The sequence below is a fragment of the Pollachius pollachius genome (assembly GCF_949987615.1).
Source record: "Pollachius pollachius genome assembly, chromosome: 13".
In the NCBI taxonomy this organism is placed as follows: Eukaryota; Metazoa; Chordata; class Actinopteri; order Gadiformes; family Gadidae; genus Pollachius; species Pollachius pollachius.
Window position 1 is genome coordinate 7,521,680 of NC_136946.1, and position 20,534 is coordinate 7,542,213.

Sequence of the window (20,534 nt, forward strand, 5' to 3'; positions counted from 1 at the left end):
CAGGCACACAATGTAACTGGGGATGTGTGTGTGTGCGTGCGTGCGTGCGTGCGTCCGTGCGTGTTTTGGGGGGGAGATTCTGTTATTGAATTGACTTTGGTGAAGTTAAAAAAGTGTAGTTTTCTGTCAACATGGATATCTATCATCTATCTATCCGTGTGTCCATCTCTATCAATCTATCGTGTTGGGGGTGTGTGAGAGTGCGCACGTTGGGTTTAAGAGTAGACCAAAGGCAAGCTGTAACTTAACAGTATTTGATTCTTGGTTATGTCCCTCAGGAACTAAAACATGTCCCCATGGGTGTGTGTGTGTGTGTGTGTGTGTGTGTGTGTGTGTGTGTGTGTGTGTGTGTGTGTGTGTGTGTGTGTGTGTGTAAAATAGCATGTGCGCATGTGTTTGTGTACGGAAGTAAAAAGAGTGTGAATGTGTTTGTGTACTAAACAAAATAAAATAGGACACACTCACACAGAAACACACAGGCATATTTACTAATTATCCACCTAGTATTTTGACTGGATCATCCAATGATCTGCACCACTGAACAGATGTGTGCAGCAGCCCCGGCAGAAAGCTACGGTCCATGCTCTAGTAAATATATGGCAGTCCATTTGGCTCATCCCTGTCTGAGCTGTGATCCTCACAGTGAAACCCCGTAGACCTTTCTCACCTGGCGGCCATATTGGTGAGTTGGCTAGGTAAAGATTATGGAACCTTTTGGGACACCATGACAACTTTGTGTGCACAACTTTTAACTTTGCATTCCATTTCCCCGACATACCTAGCATGTGGAATGTGTTTTTGATTGAGTCGTCAGGGTTCTCCCAAAGATGATAGAAGGTTTACCCTGCCTTGGGAATCACTGGCCCTCACTGAACTAGCGAAGAGGAGAGGACTTGAAGGAGAGGAGGGGGGAGAGGGGAGGGCAAGAAGGAAGAGAGAAGAAGGGAGGACTGAGGAGGAGGAGGAGAGAGGAGAATAAAGGAAAGGAGAGGAGAGAAGGAAAGTGTGGAGTGGAGAGGACATGAAAAAGAGGAGGGGGGCTGAGGGGAGTACCAGAGGGGAGAGAAGGGGAGAGGAGAGGAGAAGAGAGGAGAGGAGATGAAAGGATGAAAAATGCAGTAGAGGAGGGTGTCCAATCTCCGCAGCCATTGGTGGTACTGTCTGGCTGCTGTCTGTGGTATCTCAGCCGCCAGATCATCCCACAGGTCAGGGCTCTGTTTGTTCTTCCAGAAAATATTTCGGCAGAAAGTTCAGACTTAATTTGGGAATTTGGGAGATTAGCCTCATGGAGTTCAAACGGTTTAGGTCAGCAGTGATCTGTCTCTCTTATCCCCCCCCCCCCCCCTCCCACAAACCATGCATGTCTCCTCTGCCCTAAATACAGTTTCAGCAAAGAGAGAGATTGATGACCTTCATCATTAAGCACATCGGATACGAGCGTCCGGTGATATGTCACGTTTTCACGCAGCAATGCGTGCCTCCGATAGACACTCACAGCGTATCACCCGTAATGTGTCAGTCGAGCAGCAAGACAATCAGTCAGACAGTCGGCCACTCAGTCAACCGATCTCCAGGCCGTTCAGTGCATAAGCCCACCCATCATGTAAGCATCAGCGTCAGGTCCGTCAGTCTGTCAGTCAGTCAGTCAGCCAGCCGACCCTCCAGTTAGCCGTGAAGGTCATTTGGGTCGCCTTTCCTTCAAAAGCCCACGCTCTACCCCTTCAGCAAAATAAAAAGCCTTTCTTTTTTTGTCCCGCCCCTCGCCGTGCCACCCCTGCTAATTAGAGCGATAAAGGGCTTACAGCGGGGATCACTGTGCCGTATACGAGTGTTCGGTGCACAGGTCAGGAGCTCAGGTACCCCCCGTTGGCCTGGTTCCTCTCTACACCGTCAGAGAGCCGGTGGAGGGGACAGAGCGGAGGAGGGGGGAGGGGAGGGAGGAAGGGAGGGAGGAGGGGAGGGAGAGAAGGAGGGGGAAGAGGAGGGGAAGGAGGAGGAGGAGAGGAGGGGAGTGAAGAGAGGGAGAGGAGGAGGGGGAGAGGAGGGGGAGGAGGAGGAGGGGGACAGGAGGGGAGGGAGAGAAGGAGGGGGAGAGGAGGGGAAGGAGGAAGGGAGGGATGAGGGGGAGAGGTGGGATGAGGGGGAGAGAAGGGGAGGGATGAGGGGCTGTCTGACGGGGTAGCAGACAGGTACGTCAGAGAGATGGTGGAGGGGACGTAGCGAAGGAGGGGGGAGAGGAGGGGAGGAAGGAGGGGGGAGAGAAGGGGAGGGATGAGGGGCTGTCTGACGGGGTAGCAGACAGGTACCGTGAGAGAGCTGCTGGATGGGACGTTGAGAAGAAGGGGGAGAGGAGGGGACGGGGGGGGAAGCTGTCTGCACAGGTGGGTCGATAATAAATAGGGGCATGATAGGATAGTGTAGGGTCTCGAGCTGCTTGACTCCACGCCAAAAGACACTGGGTGCGATCCCTAGTGTCCCCAATGTTGCTCCCATCCCAACAGATAAAGACCCTTTAATTCATTTTAAATGGGGTGTTTTATTTGATATGGTTATGGTTTTGTGCTTATTTTTTCCAAGGATGTTTGTCTTTGCTGGCAAGAACTTTGTGCAGATTAAAAGTTCCATCAGTATAATACCCACAAATGATTGTGTTGGGTTTGCTAGGGGTTGAGTGCTTATTTGCTGGCACTATTTTTGTTTAGAGTTTAAGCAACTCTCTTGCGGTTGGACGGAGGCAGGCGTGCATTACAATGTAGCACAGCCCATTTGGGCTGTCCATTTACTTAATTTCATTACGGCTGTCAGTGTGTGTGTGTGTGTGTGAGGGGCTGTCAGTGTGTGTGTGTGTGTGTGACTGCAGGGCTGTCAGTGTGTGTGTGTGTGTGTGTTTGTGTGTGTGCTTGTACGCATGTGCATGCATGTGTGTGTGCGTGCGTGTGTGTGTGACGAAATGAAACAGCTGTAAGCCTAGAGGAGAACAACACAAAGGGTGTTTTGGATCAGCAGCCAGACAGAGGCCGACACACACACACACACACACACACACACACACAGCCAAGTATTTTAAGTTAACAAACCGTGAAATAAATGCAGAGATGTTATAAATAAAGGCAAAATATAACTTTCTGACAAGGTCATGGAGAGAATTTCTTAGCTAAAAGTTGCCGTTATACACTAGTACAGTGTTTACCTGAGGCACATCACCATCTCCCATTCAAGAGGAAAAGAGAACATATTTCAGGAGACATTAAGCCAGGATGCAGACGTGAGGAATGTTTTAATTCAACCAAGGCACACACTGTCACATCACAGCTGCTACAGCATCTGATTGGCTGGCCCTCACACAACTTCCACCCAAGGAAAACTAGGTTGTAGTCAAACATCAGCGGATAAACAGCATCCCCCTCAGGGGTAAAGTGAATGTCACGGGCAAGACAGGAAGACGTTTCGTTATTTTCCCTTCTTTTAAAAATCTCCTTAATTTGGGTGACCCCTATGGCTGAGAGAGGGGGTATGGATTCACGCGTGTTAAAATGCCAAACGTGACACCCCCGGGAATCATGCATGGTGGGCTAATTGTCCCTGCCGATTCTATTGAGGTGGCAGGAAACTGGAACTGGTTGTTGTTGTTGTTATTGTTGTTGCTGTTGATCTGCTTGTATTCGGTATGGCGGGAGAATGAGACAGGGGTAGGAGTTATGCATTAGAAGACAGGTGGTGATAAGAAGATTGTGGATTGAAATTGTGATGAAATAGGGCAGCAATTCAGCTGCCATTTTAGCTGTTAAATTCAGATCACAATATGTTTGTGTTTTTCCTCAGTTTGACAACATGTTCCTTACTTGTTTTAATATTTTTGAACCTTGAGGTGTTTTAAGACAACCTTTTTTTAATATAATATAATATATATAATATAATATAATATAATATAACTATATAGCCATATATAATTATAATAATTGGTCTTCAACGCTATAAATGAACGTTGTATCTGTTGGTGCTTTTGTACATGGGTTTGACTGTGCTTTTGTGGTGAAGAATGGATGTGGAGGTATCACTGTGTGTGTGTTTGTGTGCGCTTGCGGGTGCGTGTGTATGTGTGTGTGTGTGTGTGTGTGTGTGTGTGTGTGTGTGTGTGTGTGTGTGTGTGTGTGTGTGTGTGTGATGTACATGCCTGCAATCGATGCAGTTGACCTTTTAAATGCTGAATCTTAGCATGTACCGCAGGGGACGGGACGGGAAACATGAAATCATCATCCCACACACAAACTGAGTCAGGACAGTAAACGTTAACGCTACACGAATTGCCTTCTCATAGGTCACTCAACCAACCTCGGAAAAGTGATATTTAGCCTGGAAAGAAACTCATCTCGAATCCTCTCTCCCTCTCTCTGTCTCTGTGTCTCTCTATCTCAGCAAAGAAACTGTGGTTCCTGGGTGGTCCTGCATTATGTGACGCAATGTAGCATAGCGTAGCATTTGCGTAACTTAGCATAACCCATTTAGCCTGAGGTAGCTCGGAAGCCCGAAGAATACATACATATATACACATCCGGGAAATCCTTAACATTTTTTATATAAAATGAACACCACGTAAATATATCGAGAAAATAATCAAGTTTGTGATTGTCTTGTCAACAACGACTGAACGCTGCAATCGACTTGATTATGCCGAGTCATTCCAGGCTGCCGTTGTTTACTTTTCTACCCTCTCTCCTTTTCGTGTTATTTCCACATAATATTCTAATTAGGGCTCAATTAAGCCTTGAAAACATCCGACGTGTCATTTCAAATCATATTGTCAACATCATGCCTCCACATGTCCTACTGTCTGTTTCCCGGCCACCTGCGTCTTCATTCTTCCATTTATATCTCTCTCTCTTCCCCCCCTTTCGCCCTCTCTCCATGTCTCTTTCTATGTAACTCTCTCCTCCTCTGTATCTGTCTCTCAAACACTCTCTCCCTCTCTCCATTTATGTCTCTCTCTCTATCTCTGTATCTTAATTTCAAGCTCTATGTCTCTCTCTGTCTATCTCCATGTCTAATTTGATCTCTCTCTCTCTCTCTCTCTCCCTCTCTCTGTCCGCTGGTAGCTCAGTTAACAGTAATTATGAGGTTTCTTGTTAATTAGCAAGGAGCACCCAGCTGTTTAAGCCCCACAAGACAAAAGGATTTCCGAGTGTGTGCACGCTCACACCACGCAAGCGCACGCACACCGTGCACACACGCACATGCGCGCACACACACACACACACAAACACACCTGGGGGAGTCTGGAAAATGTCAGGACTTTTAAGATTGTAATTACAGGGGGATTTGGTCTGCCTCTTTCCAAAAGTGCAGATAAACTCCCTCACATACCAAGAACACACACCCACACACACACGTGATCACCCACACATACACAAAAACACACACACACGTGCGCACAAACAAAATGACTAAAATTAAAATTTTGCATAAAAACACTTGCATTCATATCATATCTATACAAATTGCTGATACGTTAAGCCGCTCATGAATTCATGAATAAATAACGATATTCCGTCACTACAAACAAAACGCTTTGTGTATGTGTGTGTGTACATGTCATTCCTGCATGCGTGTATCTCTGTCAGCGTGCATTAAACATCTTCTTGGCAGGCTGCTGCAGGCCTGCTGAGCCCAGAAGAGGAGGTGCAATCATAATTCCAGCCCCCCTGCCGGTTCCTACCAAGCTTACATTGGTTCCTAGTAACCAGTACACCTGTTACCTCTGCAGCTGTCAATCAGAGCTGCAGGGAACAAGGCCAGCGGATGGCAAACAAACACAAGGTCTGCCCTTTTTTTCTAGGGGCAGAGAGAGGGTCTTAAACTGTTGCGTTATCCCCGTCTAGGGCAAAACAATTCCCCAATTCTCTGACTTCCTGTGAGCTTTGTGCTAAGCCGGTTACTAGGCCCCGGAGCGATAAGAATAGGAACATAACAAGAACAACCAAGACAAGGGGAATGAACATCAGCTAGTTTGAGGAGAAGTTTCGCAAAGCATTGTCTGAAACGGAATGGAAACAGATATCCCTCTGTCGAAAGTCCCGCCCTCTCGCTCACTTCTGAACCCATGTAACTGACAAAGATATCGTCCCTTCCGAAGTTTGCGCGGAAGTCCCGCCCTCTCCCTAGCCGATAACGCACATTCTAGGCACCCCAATCGAGGCGTTCCGTCGTGAGATGGGGGCGCCTGGAACAGGATGGTTTTGCTTCCTCCCACTCAGAACCAAAGCGATCCCAAGCTGTGAGTATTGCTGTATTGAATGAAAAAATGTTTTTTGGCGCTGTAATTGATGACTAATGCAATGCGACTAACCTTCCATTAGAGCGCATTAACCTAATGTTAATTAGCTCTAATATATGAATAGAAAATATGAGTAGTCATGAACTGAATGTGAATATTTATTTACACGCTGTGATGAATTATTAATGGGTTGCAACCAACCTTGCTAATAATCCAAATAATGAACCGTAATGTGTTAGTTGTAGTTTTTGAATGATAACTAATGAACATAAAGTTGTAATTATTGAATAAGTGGGCAAATTACAAACCTGCTGCCATTTGTTTCCAAAATTGTTAGGTACAGGTTTAAAAACCTTTTGTAAAAAGTTTTTTTTTTTACAAAAAGCATATATGTCAAACATTAATATAAAGGTTTGAGCTAGGGATAAATAACTTGTCGACGAATAATGATATACGATAAAGTAATCAACTAGCATTGAGCCACCGTTTATAGTTTTTGTATATATTTATAATATTTCAGCAGCATGGATGTATTTTCCAGAAGAGACACTGAAACTAATAGATATCAATGACGCTCCATCATGCTGGGACTCAATCAATGTTTTGTTCAACCACATGGGGTGCTTTTTTATACATTTATTTTGAACCATCATATTCCTCCACCGCAAATTCTGGATCCTGATTACTGCAGCTAATATGAGTTTATGGGTTGAGTTTATCTAATGCCACCTTAAGAAACCTATAGGGAACAAAATCACAATGCTGCCATTTTCATAATAATGAAAATGGTAGCAATGTGATTATAATAATATCTATATTATTAAAACAAATGTATTTTTGTTCATTTATGCCACACTAACTCCAGAATTTTTTTAAATAAATATAGAAAAAAAGAACATAGAAACATGGCAAAGTCTTTCAATGAGGTTTTTCAATGTCGCTTTGCCCGTCGTTATTCACTGTAAGTCATAGTGTTTCACACATGCCACTGTCCTTATGCCTCTTGTAACCCACAAAGCATGAAAAACAAAACGTGTCATTTTCCTTGAAAACGCCTGTAGATCAAGATTAAGCTCCCAGCCAGGACGAAAGATAATGCACTGGCTGCCTCACCGGTCACACGCTGGCGGCCAGGCATCCAATAGCCATAAACTCTACGTCCGTGTGACACTCGACTCAACAAGGTTGAACTTACTCTCATTTAAACATTAAGTACGCTATCAGCACACGCTACGCATCTCCATCTCTGTGGTTCTTCTGACCAAGGGCAGGGTCGGCTGATGCTTAACGCCATACCCAAGGCCACTAAGTCAGAGCAGAGGAGGCCTGCAAACGGTGTATTAAAAACTAGAGGGAACGACACGATCACTTGTTTACTTTTTCACTTTCTTTATTTCTACGTTGTCGATACCACTACAAATGTAATCAAAACCGTTGTGTTTTAAACAAACGACGTCAATCTCAGTAACAGAACGGAATTACGATCGTGTCGGGTTCCTCAATTTGAATCTTTGTTTCCCTAAAACGGCGACATGGCAACCGTCTCACATTGTCCTCGTATCTGTTACAGTAGCCCCTCCACCATGTGTTCCTTTGTTTCGCCTTCTCAATAAACCGACTCCATTGTCCCCTCCTCGGCTCCTTGTTCACGTCACCGCTCAAATGACCCAAATCCTGCTCTCCACCGTTGCTCTCCACGTTGTGGTTTCTACCTCTTAAATGTATCTTTGGGTCCGTGAAGGGAGCGCTGCAGGGAAAACCCACCCCTGGCAAGAAGGGCAAGCGAAAGAAAGAAACACCTTGTTAAAACCGCTCTTTTATAAAGTTTCTAGCGGTCCAAGGACTGGACGACCTCTCTGGTCGTCTTCTCCTGTCTTCCAGACGGAGCCTCATCGGATTAAGAGCATGACCTTGGCCGCGTGGAGCCGTGGGGCTTGACCTCGGGAGGGTCGGAGGAAGACGGTTTCGGAGCTAGTCACCTTCATGGCCATATGCATGGAGGACTCGTCGTCTTCCTCGCGGTACTAATACTTTTTACTTTTTAATTTCATGATTTGTGTGATGCAATGTGAGCACAGAGCTTTTTTTTATTGTTTGATGTCTTTGTGTCTCTGTGTTTCTTTTGATCTTGGCAAATAATTGTTCAGACCGCTTTGAGCGTGGCGCCTCTCCCCACTCAGCTGGAGGATATCTTTTCTGCCGGTTAGTACCTGAATATTAAAGAGTTTTTGATAAAAAAACTTTTTCTTCTCTCACCCAGTGGCAAAATATCTGTGTACACACCCACAGATGAGCAGGTTTTTGTGTCTACAAAAACCAAAGGTCATCATCTCAGGACCAAAGTGTGAAAAACCCACGCCGGTGTTTATTAGGATAAGCAGTTTTGTCGAAATGTTTGTAAGTGCTGATGGTCTAATTAGAGGCCTTGTGTGTGTGTGTGTGTGTGTGTGTGTGTGTGTGTGTGTGTGTGTGTGTGTGTGTGTGTGTGTGTGTGTGTGTGTGTGTGTGTGTGTGTGTTTGTGTAAAACAGGAGCATTATTCAATGTTAAACTTGTATTGTGGCAAAAATAGTCTGTCAAATATAACACACACACACACACACACTAGAGCTGCCAGTGTTGATTGTGGTCATGCAGGTAAGCATCTGCTAGCTGTTTGCCCCTCTGACCCTAAACCAAACAGCAAGCAGAGAGAGAGATTGATACAGAGAGAGAGAGATACGCTAGTATGTGTAGGAGGCAAAAGAGGGAGTATATGTGAGACCTAAAGATAGAGATTCAAGGTTTGAATTTGTGTTGGAAAGCAGTGGAGGATTTTTTTTTTAAATTATTTTTATGAAGGGCTTTTTAAACTCATTATATGTTTCTGGGGGCTTTTGGATCATTTCCAGGGCAATTACTTTGAATGCTGGGATCCTTTCTATGCTGGCATCATTTCTATGTCGCATGACAGAACAAAATTCATTGACTCCAATTTGAATAAAACCCTGCTTTGCAAATCTAGAGTAAAACCAGAAGTTTCATGTTACTAGGTCCCCTTTTTCCCAAATTTGAGGGCAAATCTATTTTTTATGGGGGCAAAATGGCCCAAAACCTGAAAATTTCCGACCATGCCATACAGTAGAAAACTGTTTTGTCTATTGCTATGCTGTTAAGTTTTGCCTGCTGTTACCAGTACAATTAATGCGGTACAAGTTTATGTGACAGGGAATATATGCAAATAAGGGTGTTGAGATGTAAGTCAAAACCTTCAAAATGGCATTTTATTCTATTGGATTGATTGAACTTGGCAGTGTAAATTTGTTTGGTACTTAAATGTCTGCCCTCCTTGTAAAGTCCCATTGAATCGATGTAAACAGAATAAGTGTTAAAATTAGATATCGATGACGACGTTGGACACAGAGCCCATAGTCCAGATTCCAAGTGAGAAACAGTACAAATTCAGGACTTTTAAATTGTGCATTAAACGGATTAAAAGCAATGCAACTATTGAATAAAATTGAGGGGTTTTATGTCAATGGATTTTTTATGAATCACCTATATGATTTGATTGAGGGGGGGCACGCCAAACAGGGGGGCCTGGGTTGGCATATGCCCGTCATCAAACCTGATGGTCCACCGGTCCCTGGTAAATCAGGCACATAAATAAAATGTGTACAAGGACACATTCTCCACATCCCTTTGCAGAGCCCAGCTGTTGGGTTGGGGTGCCCCCTTTATGTTAGTCGACGCCACTCCCGCTAAATCACGGCACGGCACTGCTCAAGAAGAACGGAGAACCTAAAAATGTTACCTTGCCGTTACTCCTACGCAATCATCTAGTTTGTGGTCTTAACTGGGCAACCAGTGGCCTGAGCATTATTGATGGCATAACATGAGACAACACAAGACCTTACATGGCCGTACATCCTGGGGCTGTACATTACGTTGACTCTAATGATATTGACCTACTTCACAGAGGTATACAATGGATAAATGGGAGAAGGCGTAGAAGAGGAAGGAGGCGTGGAGGGGGAATGGGAGAGGAAGGGAGAGGAAAGGGAAAGAGAAGAGAGGGGAGGGGAAGACACAGGATGGGGTGAAAAAAAGAGAATGAAGGATGGAGAGGAGAGCGGTGGAGGAGAGGGAGGACCGAAAACGAGGAGAGTACAGCAGAGGAGGAGAAGAGTGGACAGGAAATGAAAGGAAAGCAAAAATGGAAGAGGACGGAAGAAGAGGAGGATGTGGAGTGTAGAGGAGAGGAGAAGGGAGGAGAGAAGGGAGGGCGAAGGTGTTAAGTAACTCGGTGACAGCAGTGGCCCACAGCTGTGAACTCGGTTCGCCCAGAAACAGCCTGACAGGGCCTGCTGGGAAAATGAGTCTGCACAGGGCACGGAGCTCACGCACACAGCTAAACATGCACAAGCCAGTGCACACAGACACCCCCCCCCCCCCCCCACACACACACATACACACACACACACACTTTCCAAACACCACAAGCAGACAAGACAGGTACATGTGCGCAAGGGCGGGGGACACATGCAGGGTAAACAGCAGTAGAACAAGGTTTCCCCAGGCATTAGAGCATACATCAGGGGAGAGAGAGAGAGAGAGAGAGAGAGAGAGAGTAAGGTAGAGGTGGGATAAGAGGGACAGGGAGATGGAGAGAGAGTGTAATGGAGAGAGAGAGTGGGAAAAAGAAAGAGAGAGAGAGTAGTAGAGATGGGACAAGAGGGACAGGTAGATGGAGCGGTAATTGATGTGAGAGCGACTGTTGATGAAGCCAATGATGATGATCATGATGATGATGATTGGGATGATTATGGTGGTGGAGGAAGGAGATGGTGATGCAGGTGTCTTTGTAGCAGGGGGGGGCTTTAATGTTAGCGGACTTTAGAGTCAAACCTTTAAATAGACCATTTATGTGGCAGGAGGGCCCTAAACAGATCCATACAGGCAGCCATATAAGTGAGCCTCCTCAGGGTTGTGTGTGTGCGTATGTGTGTGTGTGTGTGTGTCCGCTATTGTGAAAAAGTGGAAGCATGTGTAAGCGTAAGCGTGCAGACACGCAGTGTGTGCAAGTGTGCACAACCACTAAATGCAAGCACACAGCACATCGGCCAGACAGTGTGGCGGGTCACCCAGAAGCCAGAGATTGGTTCCTGGGTCCATCCTGGACAGGGCGGGAGGGGGCGGGGACACCTCCTTGGGGAGGGATGGGAGTGTAAGGGTTCTCCTCCTGGTGAAGGCGTGTCCCAGGGATAGCCGCCCATAATGTCTTCTGACAAGCTCGTTGGGGGCCTTTTTGCATGGCTGACACCGCGCCGTCGGAACCATAATGGTTTGAAATGTGAGCCATTGATTGTGAAGGTGACGGGGGGGCTGGTGCTTCAAGTGGCTACAGCTAGCGAGCCTAGCGGTTAGCATACGACTGCAGCGCATTCGACGCTTCCTCCTCGCGCAATATGTTCCAGGGCTACGGGCGAGACGTGATGTCTACTGACAGCCATTTTGCACAGGGTTTAAGACACATGGGGCAAACTTGTCATCGCTCGTGAGGTTTAAACACAACACACATGCAAATGCTCTCTCTCTCGCTCTCTGTCTCTCTCTATCTTAATCTCACACACAAACACAGGCACACCCAGAAACACATACACAAGCCCCCTGTCTCATCTACGCATTCCAGGGTAAACAACTATTCCCTGTTGAGTTTGCAGAAGACAGGCTCTTAACTAGGTCTAAGTTGAGCTGCGGCTCTCGCTTTGATAAATGGTTATCATTATCGGGGGTGGGAAGCAAGGGCCGGGGTTTTAATAAATAAATAAATATGTAGCCCTGTTTGTATGTGCAAAATAAATATTGATGTAGTATTACACATTGATGGTTTCCAGGCGGGCTGGGCGAGGGTATTTGCTCTAAACGCCAAATCGGTTTCTGAGAGGGTGTTGGTATTGCCGCATCTCATTGCTGCCCCTTAAACCTTCGTTTTTTTTTATCGTTTTAATTTGGTTTTCAAGATCCAACCAAATCAATGTTTTTCACTTCGTTGTAATAAAGCCCCCAGAAACGCCGGGACTACGATGACTTCAGAATTTTCGAGGCGGTAATGGCTTTGTTTTTAAATAAGGTAAACCACGGGTGTGCTTATGATAGCGGTGATGTACCCTTGGTAGATTCAATTCATTGAGACTTCATCGACTTTGGATTTTTAATTACGAGGATTGAAATAAAGGGCGAAATAAAGGATTGCGTTTGATTATAAACAACACATTTGTGTTCTCACCGAACAAATGATAATTTCTGTGTGCGTTTAATGCAGGCGATTTGTGTTTAAATGTTTTATCACAACGCTCCCACACTTAAAGACCAGTTGAATGAGGCTAAACAATGCATTTTCACTGTCGGCATTGCTAGTATTTTATTGTTATAGCCACCACATTAAACAGCCACCATAAACAATCTCTTATTAAGTGATACTTAATGCTTGTAATAATGCAGTGTCATAACGGTGCCTCTGTGAAGCCGAGTAGTCATTTTAACCTCGATAGACTTTTACATGTAATTGGAAACATTAATTGCCTTTGGTGAAGTCACCCTGTATCGCCATATTCATGGCTGATCCTTTCATCCATCCGTCTGTCTGTACATCCATCCATCTGTCTATCCCTGCCACCATCCAGTCAACATAGAACAAGCAAACCTGTCAACCTCCAATTACGTCATTCTTCTTTATATTGGATACAGGTCAAGCATGTACACACTTTCACACGGACACCCACAAAACAACAGACGTCATTTTGTGCTCAACAAAACAGTTGTGTTCACCAAACAAGTCGATGATTCAATAAGGGAGAGAGACATAGACAGAAATGGGGGAGAGCTAGCAACGCAGAGAGAGAGAGAGAGAAAGAGAGAGAGAGAGAGAGAGAGAGAGAGGGAGAGAGAGAGAGAGAGAGAGAGAGAGAGAGAGAGAGAGAGAGAGAGCACTGTGGTGAGCTCATACTACAGAGTTTCTTGTGTACTCTCTCTCATCTCGCCTCCCATTAAGCTAACTAGCATGTAAGGAAGGTTGCGTGTGTTGACGTGACAGGACAGCAGGGGCACATGTGTTTTCGCCCCTCAGGCAACACACATGCTGTCCTCCTGTGTGTGTTAGGGTTGTGTGTGTGTGTGTGTGTGTGTGTGTGTGTGTGTGTGTGTGTGTGTGTGTGTGTGTGTGTGTGTGTGTACACAGTATACTCATGTCATCTTAATCTTCAGTAGAAAATGAAGAGCAGACTTACAGAGTGAGAGAGGAAGAGCGGAAGAGTGAGAGAGTGAGAGACATACATACATATGCACATGCATCCACTGGCATTAGAAATTACAGCCAAGATGTATTTAACCAGTGGGGGACGGCCACTAGAGGGCATATCTATGGCACACTAAAGTAAATAGTATTACTTTGAACATACATTATTTATTTCAGGTCAACATTTTATATGGAGATAAATAAACGCTAGTTACACCAAAATAAGTTGGGCTCACACTATGTTGACGGTAAATAAAAACACACGTAGACTCAAGAATGTGTCGCAGTCAACCGTCAAGATTACAGAGCCAAGGATGCGGAGGGGAAAATACTGGGAAAGCCAACTGTTAGCCCGCTCCACAACAACAGTTCAGGCATAATACTTTGGTATAGTGTCTTGTTTCTATTGTATTGTACTTGTTGTACTGTGCTATGGCCGTTTAAAGACAAGAAAGCCAATGCAAGTGTTCTGTGTTGTTTACATATAGGGCATGAAAGGGAGGCAGTCCGGCTGGCTGTCGAGCCAAACCTCCAAACCTCCTCCGAGGAAAGTCCATTAATTGTAAAAAAGATGGATTGGATAATCGATTTGTTGCATTGCTCACCCTATCGGCCCACTCAGGAAAACGGATGTGCCGAATAGAAACAGTTACGATTATAAACATGAACAGCCAGAGATTACATCAACCCCCACACTGGGCGGAACAAATTAATTATATTCAAGATTCAAAACACATTTGGCATGAAAATGTCAGCCAGGATTGCAAAAGTGTTGAAAACTTTGCAGGGTCTTAAATCGACTTAAGGGCATGGACTTTGACATTTTGAAGTGAACTAGCATAAAGATGGGTCTATTATTCACAGGGGGCACACAGGCAGATAAACAAAATCAAAATACAGTTGAAGAAGAAGAGCAGAAAAGGGTTCACTTTCCTAGAGAAAAGTCAGACAACAAGTAATTTCAACCCAGGAGGGCGATGCCCTCCAATATGGTTGAAGTACATCAAAGGCTTCATATTTATGCAAATGAGAGCAAGCACATGAACTCTGTCTACGTTTCCTGGCTTATTGGAGACGGGGAGGAGAGGAGAGGAGAGGAGAAAGAGGAGAGAGAGAGGAGTGTCTTCTTCTCTCCTCAGACAGAGGAGAGAAGAGAGAGGAGAGAAGAAGACAGAAAGGAGAGATGGGGAGAGAAGAGCAGAGAATGGGAGAGAATGAGAGAGAAGATGAGAGGAAAGAAGGGAGGGAAGAGAGGAGAAAAGGAGGAGAGAAGAAGAAGAAGAAGAAGAAGAAGAAGAAGAAGAAGAATGAGGAGAGAAAAAACGGCAAGCAAGGACGGAAGTTGTTTTGGAATGGAAGAAGCAAGTTGGTGATGCTTTAAAGGAGGAATTTGAATGAATGAGTAAGATGTTCTTACACAAAAATTCCCTATTCAGTGAAAACATTGAGGAGGTTCATAGGAAGAAGATGGGATGAAGCAGGAAGAGAGAACTTGGGAGAGGACAGGATGGAGAGAGGAGGAAGAAGAGTAAAAGAGGAGGACAAAGGCCATTAAATATCCCTGGCCAGGCGTTATTTATGAATCAGCAGAAATTGGTAATGCAACGCACGCCCTCAACTTCTGCACTGGCTTCCTGCTCTCACTTGAGTCAAGCCCATTTATATGATCAAGGCCACAGTATATGGCCAAGTATATACACACAGTGTATGTGTGTGTGTGTGTGTGTGTGTGTGTCTGTGTGTGTGTGGGTGTGCGTGTACGTGTGTGTGTGTGTGTGTGCGAGTGCTCGCTTGTGGTAGGGCTGGCGACATGTCAATGAATCAAACCGAACTGTTAATACATATATATTTTAGCTGTGAGTTCATGTGTGTGTGTTTAACCTTGAACCACAACCTACTGATGCTAAAAAGATTGCCTTCAAAGTTCAACATGATTATGAAAGTCATTTAAAAATGTTACAGTTAATAGTTTACATAACTGGTAAGCATGGTCACACGAGATATACGTTGCCATATTAATCTAAGGAGAAACAGGAACCAAAATTGCTGCTTAACTTCCGACAAATGTGGCCGTATTTTGCTAATGGCATCACGTATGTTCAGTGGCTTAAAAGCCTTGACCCGCTTTTAAAAGTACAGCACATTTACTTCCACTCGCTTTTCTCTTCAACAGGCTTGCTAATGTACAAGTATCTTGGAATAACCCATCCGCCGCACTCAAAAGGTCAGCTAGCAAAAGAAATCGGCTCACAAGAGCCCTAAGTCGATCAAATCAGCTCCACTAAAAGTTCAAAATCTCAGAAACAACATCAGCTCTCTACCATCTCATTCTTCATGAAGACCAAAAGTTACCAGGCCAGACCAGAGCAAACAAAACCAGACGAGAAGAAACCAGAGCCGACCAGAGCAAACAAAACCAGATCAAACAAACCAGAGCAGACCAGATCAAACAAAACCAGAAAAAAGTAACGAGAGCAAACAAAACCAGACCAAATAAACCAGACCAGACCAAAATAAATCAGACCAGACCAGAGCAAACAAAACCAGACCAAAATAAACCAGACCAGAGCGAACCAAGCCAGACCAAAGAATCCAGACCAGACCAGAACAAAAGAAACCAAACCAGACCAAAGAATCCAGACCAGACCAAAAGAAACAAAACCAGACCAAACATAACCATACCAAAATAAACCAGATTAGAACAAAGCAACCAAAACCAGACCAAATGATACCAGAGCTGACCACAACCAACCACAATAGGTCACATTTCTATTAGAGTTTTCACAACTGAATCTTTTGTACCTGTGGAAATGGGGGTTTCGTCCTTCACACTTGAGCAAAGCACTTTCACAAATCAACAAAGATTAAGGGCTATCAGCAAATTTGATTCGTTTTTTTCTGCTGAAATTGTTCGACAATAGATTATTTTGTGACACTTCTCGCCGAAAAAAGAAATGTTCTCCCACATCCATCCCTCCTTGATTCATTCTTTAGCCTTGATCTATTAATATATGTACAAAGACCATACAACCCAATTAATCTAGCATGAGAATGATGATTATTTCATTTTTGATTCCTCTCAACAAGTCATGGTTGTTATCTAAAGCATTAGAGAGAACCCCTCATATTCTCTCCTTTGCATAGACTAACTATGCGTTACTTCATCTCTCTCCATCTCTCCCTCTCTCTCTGCTTTTCAAGCATCTGATCAGTGTTCAACACTTCTGTCTCCCTCCCTCCTCCTTCTGTTTCCTTTCCACTCTCCCAATCATTTCCATTTCCTCTCCTCCTCGTTTTCTTCTTTTTACTGGTCTCTCTCTCTCTCTCATCCCCTGTCATCCCTCCATCTTTCTTCTCCTCTTCCAAGTCTTTAATGCATTCTCTTCACATTGAAGATGTGTGTGTTTTTTGTCCACTCAGGACAGCCAAGGGAGATTTAGGAAGACAGAGTACACAGCAGTACACACTACTCACACAGAGAGAGAGAGAGAGAGAGAGAGAGAGAGAGAGAGAGAGAGAGAAAATAGCAGCAAACCAAGGGTGGGAGAGAGAGAGACAATAGTAGCAAACCAAGAGAGAGAGAGAGAGAGAGAATAGCAGCAAACCAAGAGAAACTGAGAGAAAGGGGGATAGAGAGAAGTAGAGAGATAGAGAAAGAGAGAGAGAGAGAGAGAGAGAGTGAGCAACAGGGAGATGGTATACAACAGCAAAGGGAGAGCGAGAGTGAGAGAGCAACAGGGAGATGGTATACAACAGCAAAGGGAGAGAGAGCACGGTTTCTACCAGATAGAGGCGGAGAGAGAGGTAGTCAAGGAAAGGAGGAGTGAGTGAATATGATGAGGAGTGATGTAGAGACAGGGAGACAGAAGAGGAACACCAAAAAAAACAGGGAAATTATAGAAAGAGAGTGAGACAGGCAGACAGATAGACCTTCTCTGGCAGAGGGGCAGATCGACAAGGGAGGAGGGAAGACTGACAGGAGTGAGAAGAGAGGGAGAGCGAAAGAGACTGAGAGATAGGGAGAGATTGGGGGTGAATGACAAGGAGGGAGGGTGACACTATGTTATATAACATGTCCTAAATAGGGAGCAGTAATGGTAAAGGGGGAGTGGATTGGAATAAAATGCTGTGTAAGGATGGAGGCTCATTGCTGTGAACATCCCACGTCGATGCGTGCACGCACGCACACGCACGCACACACACACACAGACAATGAAACAGACACACTAAAACACACAGATGCACCTATATATATATATATATGTTTATATTTATGTATATATAGGCATATACACGCTCACAGACACACAAGCACATACACAGACAATAAAACAGACACACTAAAACACACACAGCACCTAAATATAGGCATACACGCACGACCACACAACACACACACACACACACACACACACACACACACACACACACACACACACACACACAGCTTTGGTGCAAACAGACTCTTTGGTATAAGCAGCTCACGTTCACTGCCACAGCCCACGAGCTACCGCAAGAATATTTATTGGCTACTGGCTCAATGGCTGTATTGAAGGAACGGAGGCAGAGAGAGAGAGGAAAAGAGGGAGAGCGAGAGACAGAGTCAAGTTAGAGAGAGAGAGAGAGAGAGAGAGAGAGAGAGAGAGAGAGAGAGAGAGAGAGAGAGAGAGAGAGAGAGAGAGAGCGCGAGAGAGTATATACACGAGTGGATGAGAGGAGGACGGGAAAGGAGGCACGAGGAACAAACTGAAGCATAGAAAATAAGCGGTTGCTGGCCGTCCGACCCCTCTCCCGATCACCCCTCTCCCCCTCCTCCTCCTAAGCCCGCGCGGCTCCCTCCACTCCTCATCCCCCGTGCGCCCATTCCTATTCCTTCCTTTACCTCCGCAAGACACCTCTCGCAAGCGCAACCCCCCCCCCCACCCCACCCCGCAAACCTCCCTTCAACACGCACACACGCATGCACTGAGACGGAAAGAGAGGAGACATAGAGCTAGAGAGACAGAGATTGTACAATTCCCCCAAAACACCCCACATCTTATACCCGGTCTGTGCGCGTGCGTGCGTAAGACCCGTGTGTGTGTGTGTGTGTGTGTGTGTGTGTGTGCGTGTATGCGTACGTGTTTGTATATGTGTGCGCGCGTGCACGCGTGTATGTGTGTAGGTGGTGTGCGCGTGTCGTTAACTCCTTACCTTGCGCGCACGAAGAGAGGGAGGCGAAAACGACGCTCCACAAACAGCAGCACAGCAACGTGATGCCCGGGTCCATCCTTCCTCCTCCTCCTCTCCTTCTTCTACCTCTGTCCGTCCGGCCGTCTGTGTCTCTCCCGCTCATCCTGGTGTCCTGCGAGGGGGTCGCGAGACGGCGGCGTTCAACGGCGCTATTATTGATACATCTCCCGCGAACCGAGCGCGAGCCCTCTGAGCTCTCACCGGGCCGCATGCTGCTTCACATCCAGAAAACGGAGGGAGAGGGGAGAGGGGAGAGAGAGAGAGAGAGAGAGAGAGAGAGAGAGAGAGAGAGAGAGAGAGAGAGAGAGAGAGAGAGAGAGAGAGAGCGAAAGCCGAGTTGTCTCGTGGATTCTCCTCCTCTAAAATATGCAAGATAAATCCTTCATATCCCAAAAAATCTGTTCATTCAACAGCCCAAAGTGTGCGGAGATTTGGGGGAGATGGAGGGAGACAGGGCTGCACAGGTTGTCCCCTCCACTTGCTGCGAACCCCCAAATTCCCCCACCGTATTCTTCTTGAGTCGTAAGAAATGGAAAGAAATTCTCCTCCGGTGAAAGGCTCCTCTGGCGCGCTGGTATACAGTCCAACCACAGCAAAAGATTCACCCCCAAAAATTTGATTCAGCTTGGCTGCATTGGCTCCGAGGTGGTATCTGCTGTGAATAAAACGGCCACAGATTAAAAGTAACGCATATTTGGGAAGGCGTCGAAAGCGTCAAGCGGTGTCTCTCTCACAATTGTTGACTGATGATTCCGCCTGCAATAACTTCCTTCCTCGACGGTGTGTGTGTGAGAAGGATACACAGCCCGTCTTCTCTTCTCACAAGCGAGAAGAAAGTCAATTGTATTCTCCCTTTTCTTCCTCGGCGTGTCTGTTAAACATTCCTCCGGGTTCCCATCATCGTCCGGTCCTCTGAGCACCGCGGTGCCCGGTGCTTCTCCCCTCTTGCTTCCAACTGAAGCATCTTCTCCTTGATATCGCCCCCCCCCGGTTGAGGTCCTTGGTGTTCTCCGCAAACGAAGCACACAAGTCGGTCAGAAAGCCCTGGGTTCTCGTTGTCTGGTTGGATTTACATCCTACACACGACACGGGTCGCGGTGGGCTTTCTTAAACCACACATTTGAAATGTCAACTACAAAAAAAAATACGTATAACTGCCCTCGCAGAAAGAAAAAAAGTGGTTTGAATGCCGTATCTCAAGGCTCAGCCTCGCTCGGCATCCGTTGAATGCGTCTTTCCCTGCGCGTGTGTCTGTGTTTCCTATAGGCGTCGCGAGGCAAGACGACGACGTGTCCGTCCGCTGCTCGAGACTGGCTACGCAAGACTCGCGCTCCCGCCGCCGAAAGCAACGACGACAACCTACAACCTGGCTTGCTCGTGGCTGCGGTGGGCACGAGACACACATCAACTAGTAAAAGACACGCGCTAGCGCCAAACCGGAGCTGACTAGTCTACCTGTCTGTCGTTCTTCCTGTACCGGAGCACCAACAAAAAAAAAGAGCCGTCACTCCTTCCTATATCTTGTGGTTTTTTTTTCTCGAACCCGTTTTTTTTTAGGAGACGTTTTCTCCTCTCGTGTTTTTTTAATTAGAAAATGCTTTTTCGATAACCAGAGGGTGGGAAAGTATCAGAGATGTGAAGGAGGATCACTTTCATCGCTTTGTTTCAATTCAGTCGTTGATGAATGTGCAGATTTGTCTTTGGTGAAAGTGGTGCATAGGCGTTTCTTGTTTTCTTGTTCAATAACAGGGGCTGT

General features: G+C 45.7%; 1 protein-coding gene across 1 annotated transcript in view; it reads right to left on the minus strand.

Annotated features, from left to right (window-relative positions):
• LOC307085089 (CUB and sushi domain-containing protein 3-like) overlaps nucleotides 1–18,989 on the minus strand; it is a gene marked incomplete at both ends in the record, with an annotated part of 322,874 nt that extends 303,885 nt beyond the window's left edge. The window contains 1 exon segment of the mRNA XM_079749759.1: nucleotides 18,740–18,989. Within this exon segment, the coding sequence (XP_079605885.1) occupies nucleotides 18,740–18,989 (250 nt within the window).
• Between the last annotated feature and the right edge of the window lie 1,545 nt (nucleotides 18,990–20,534).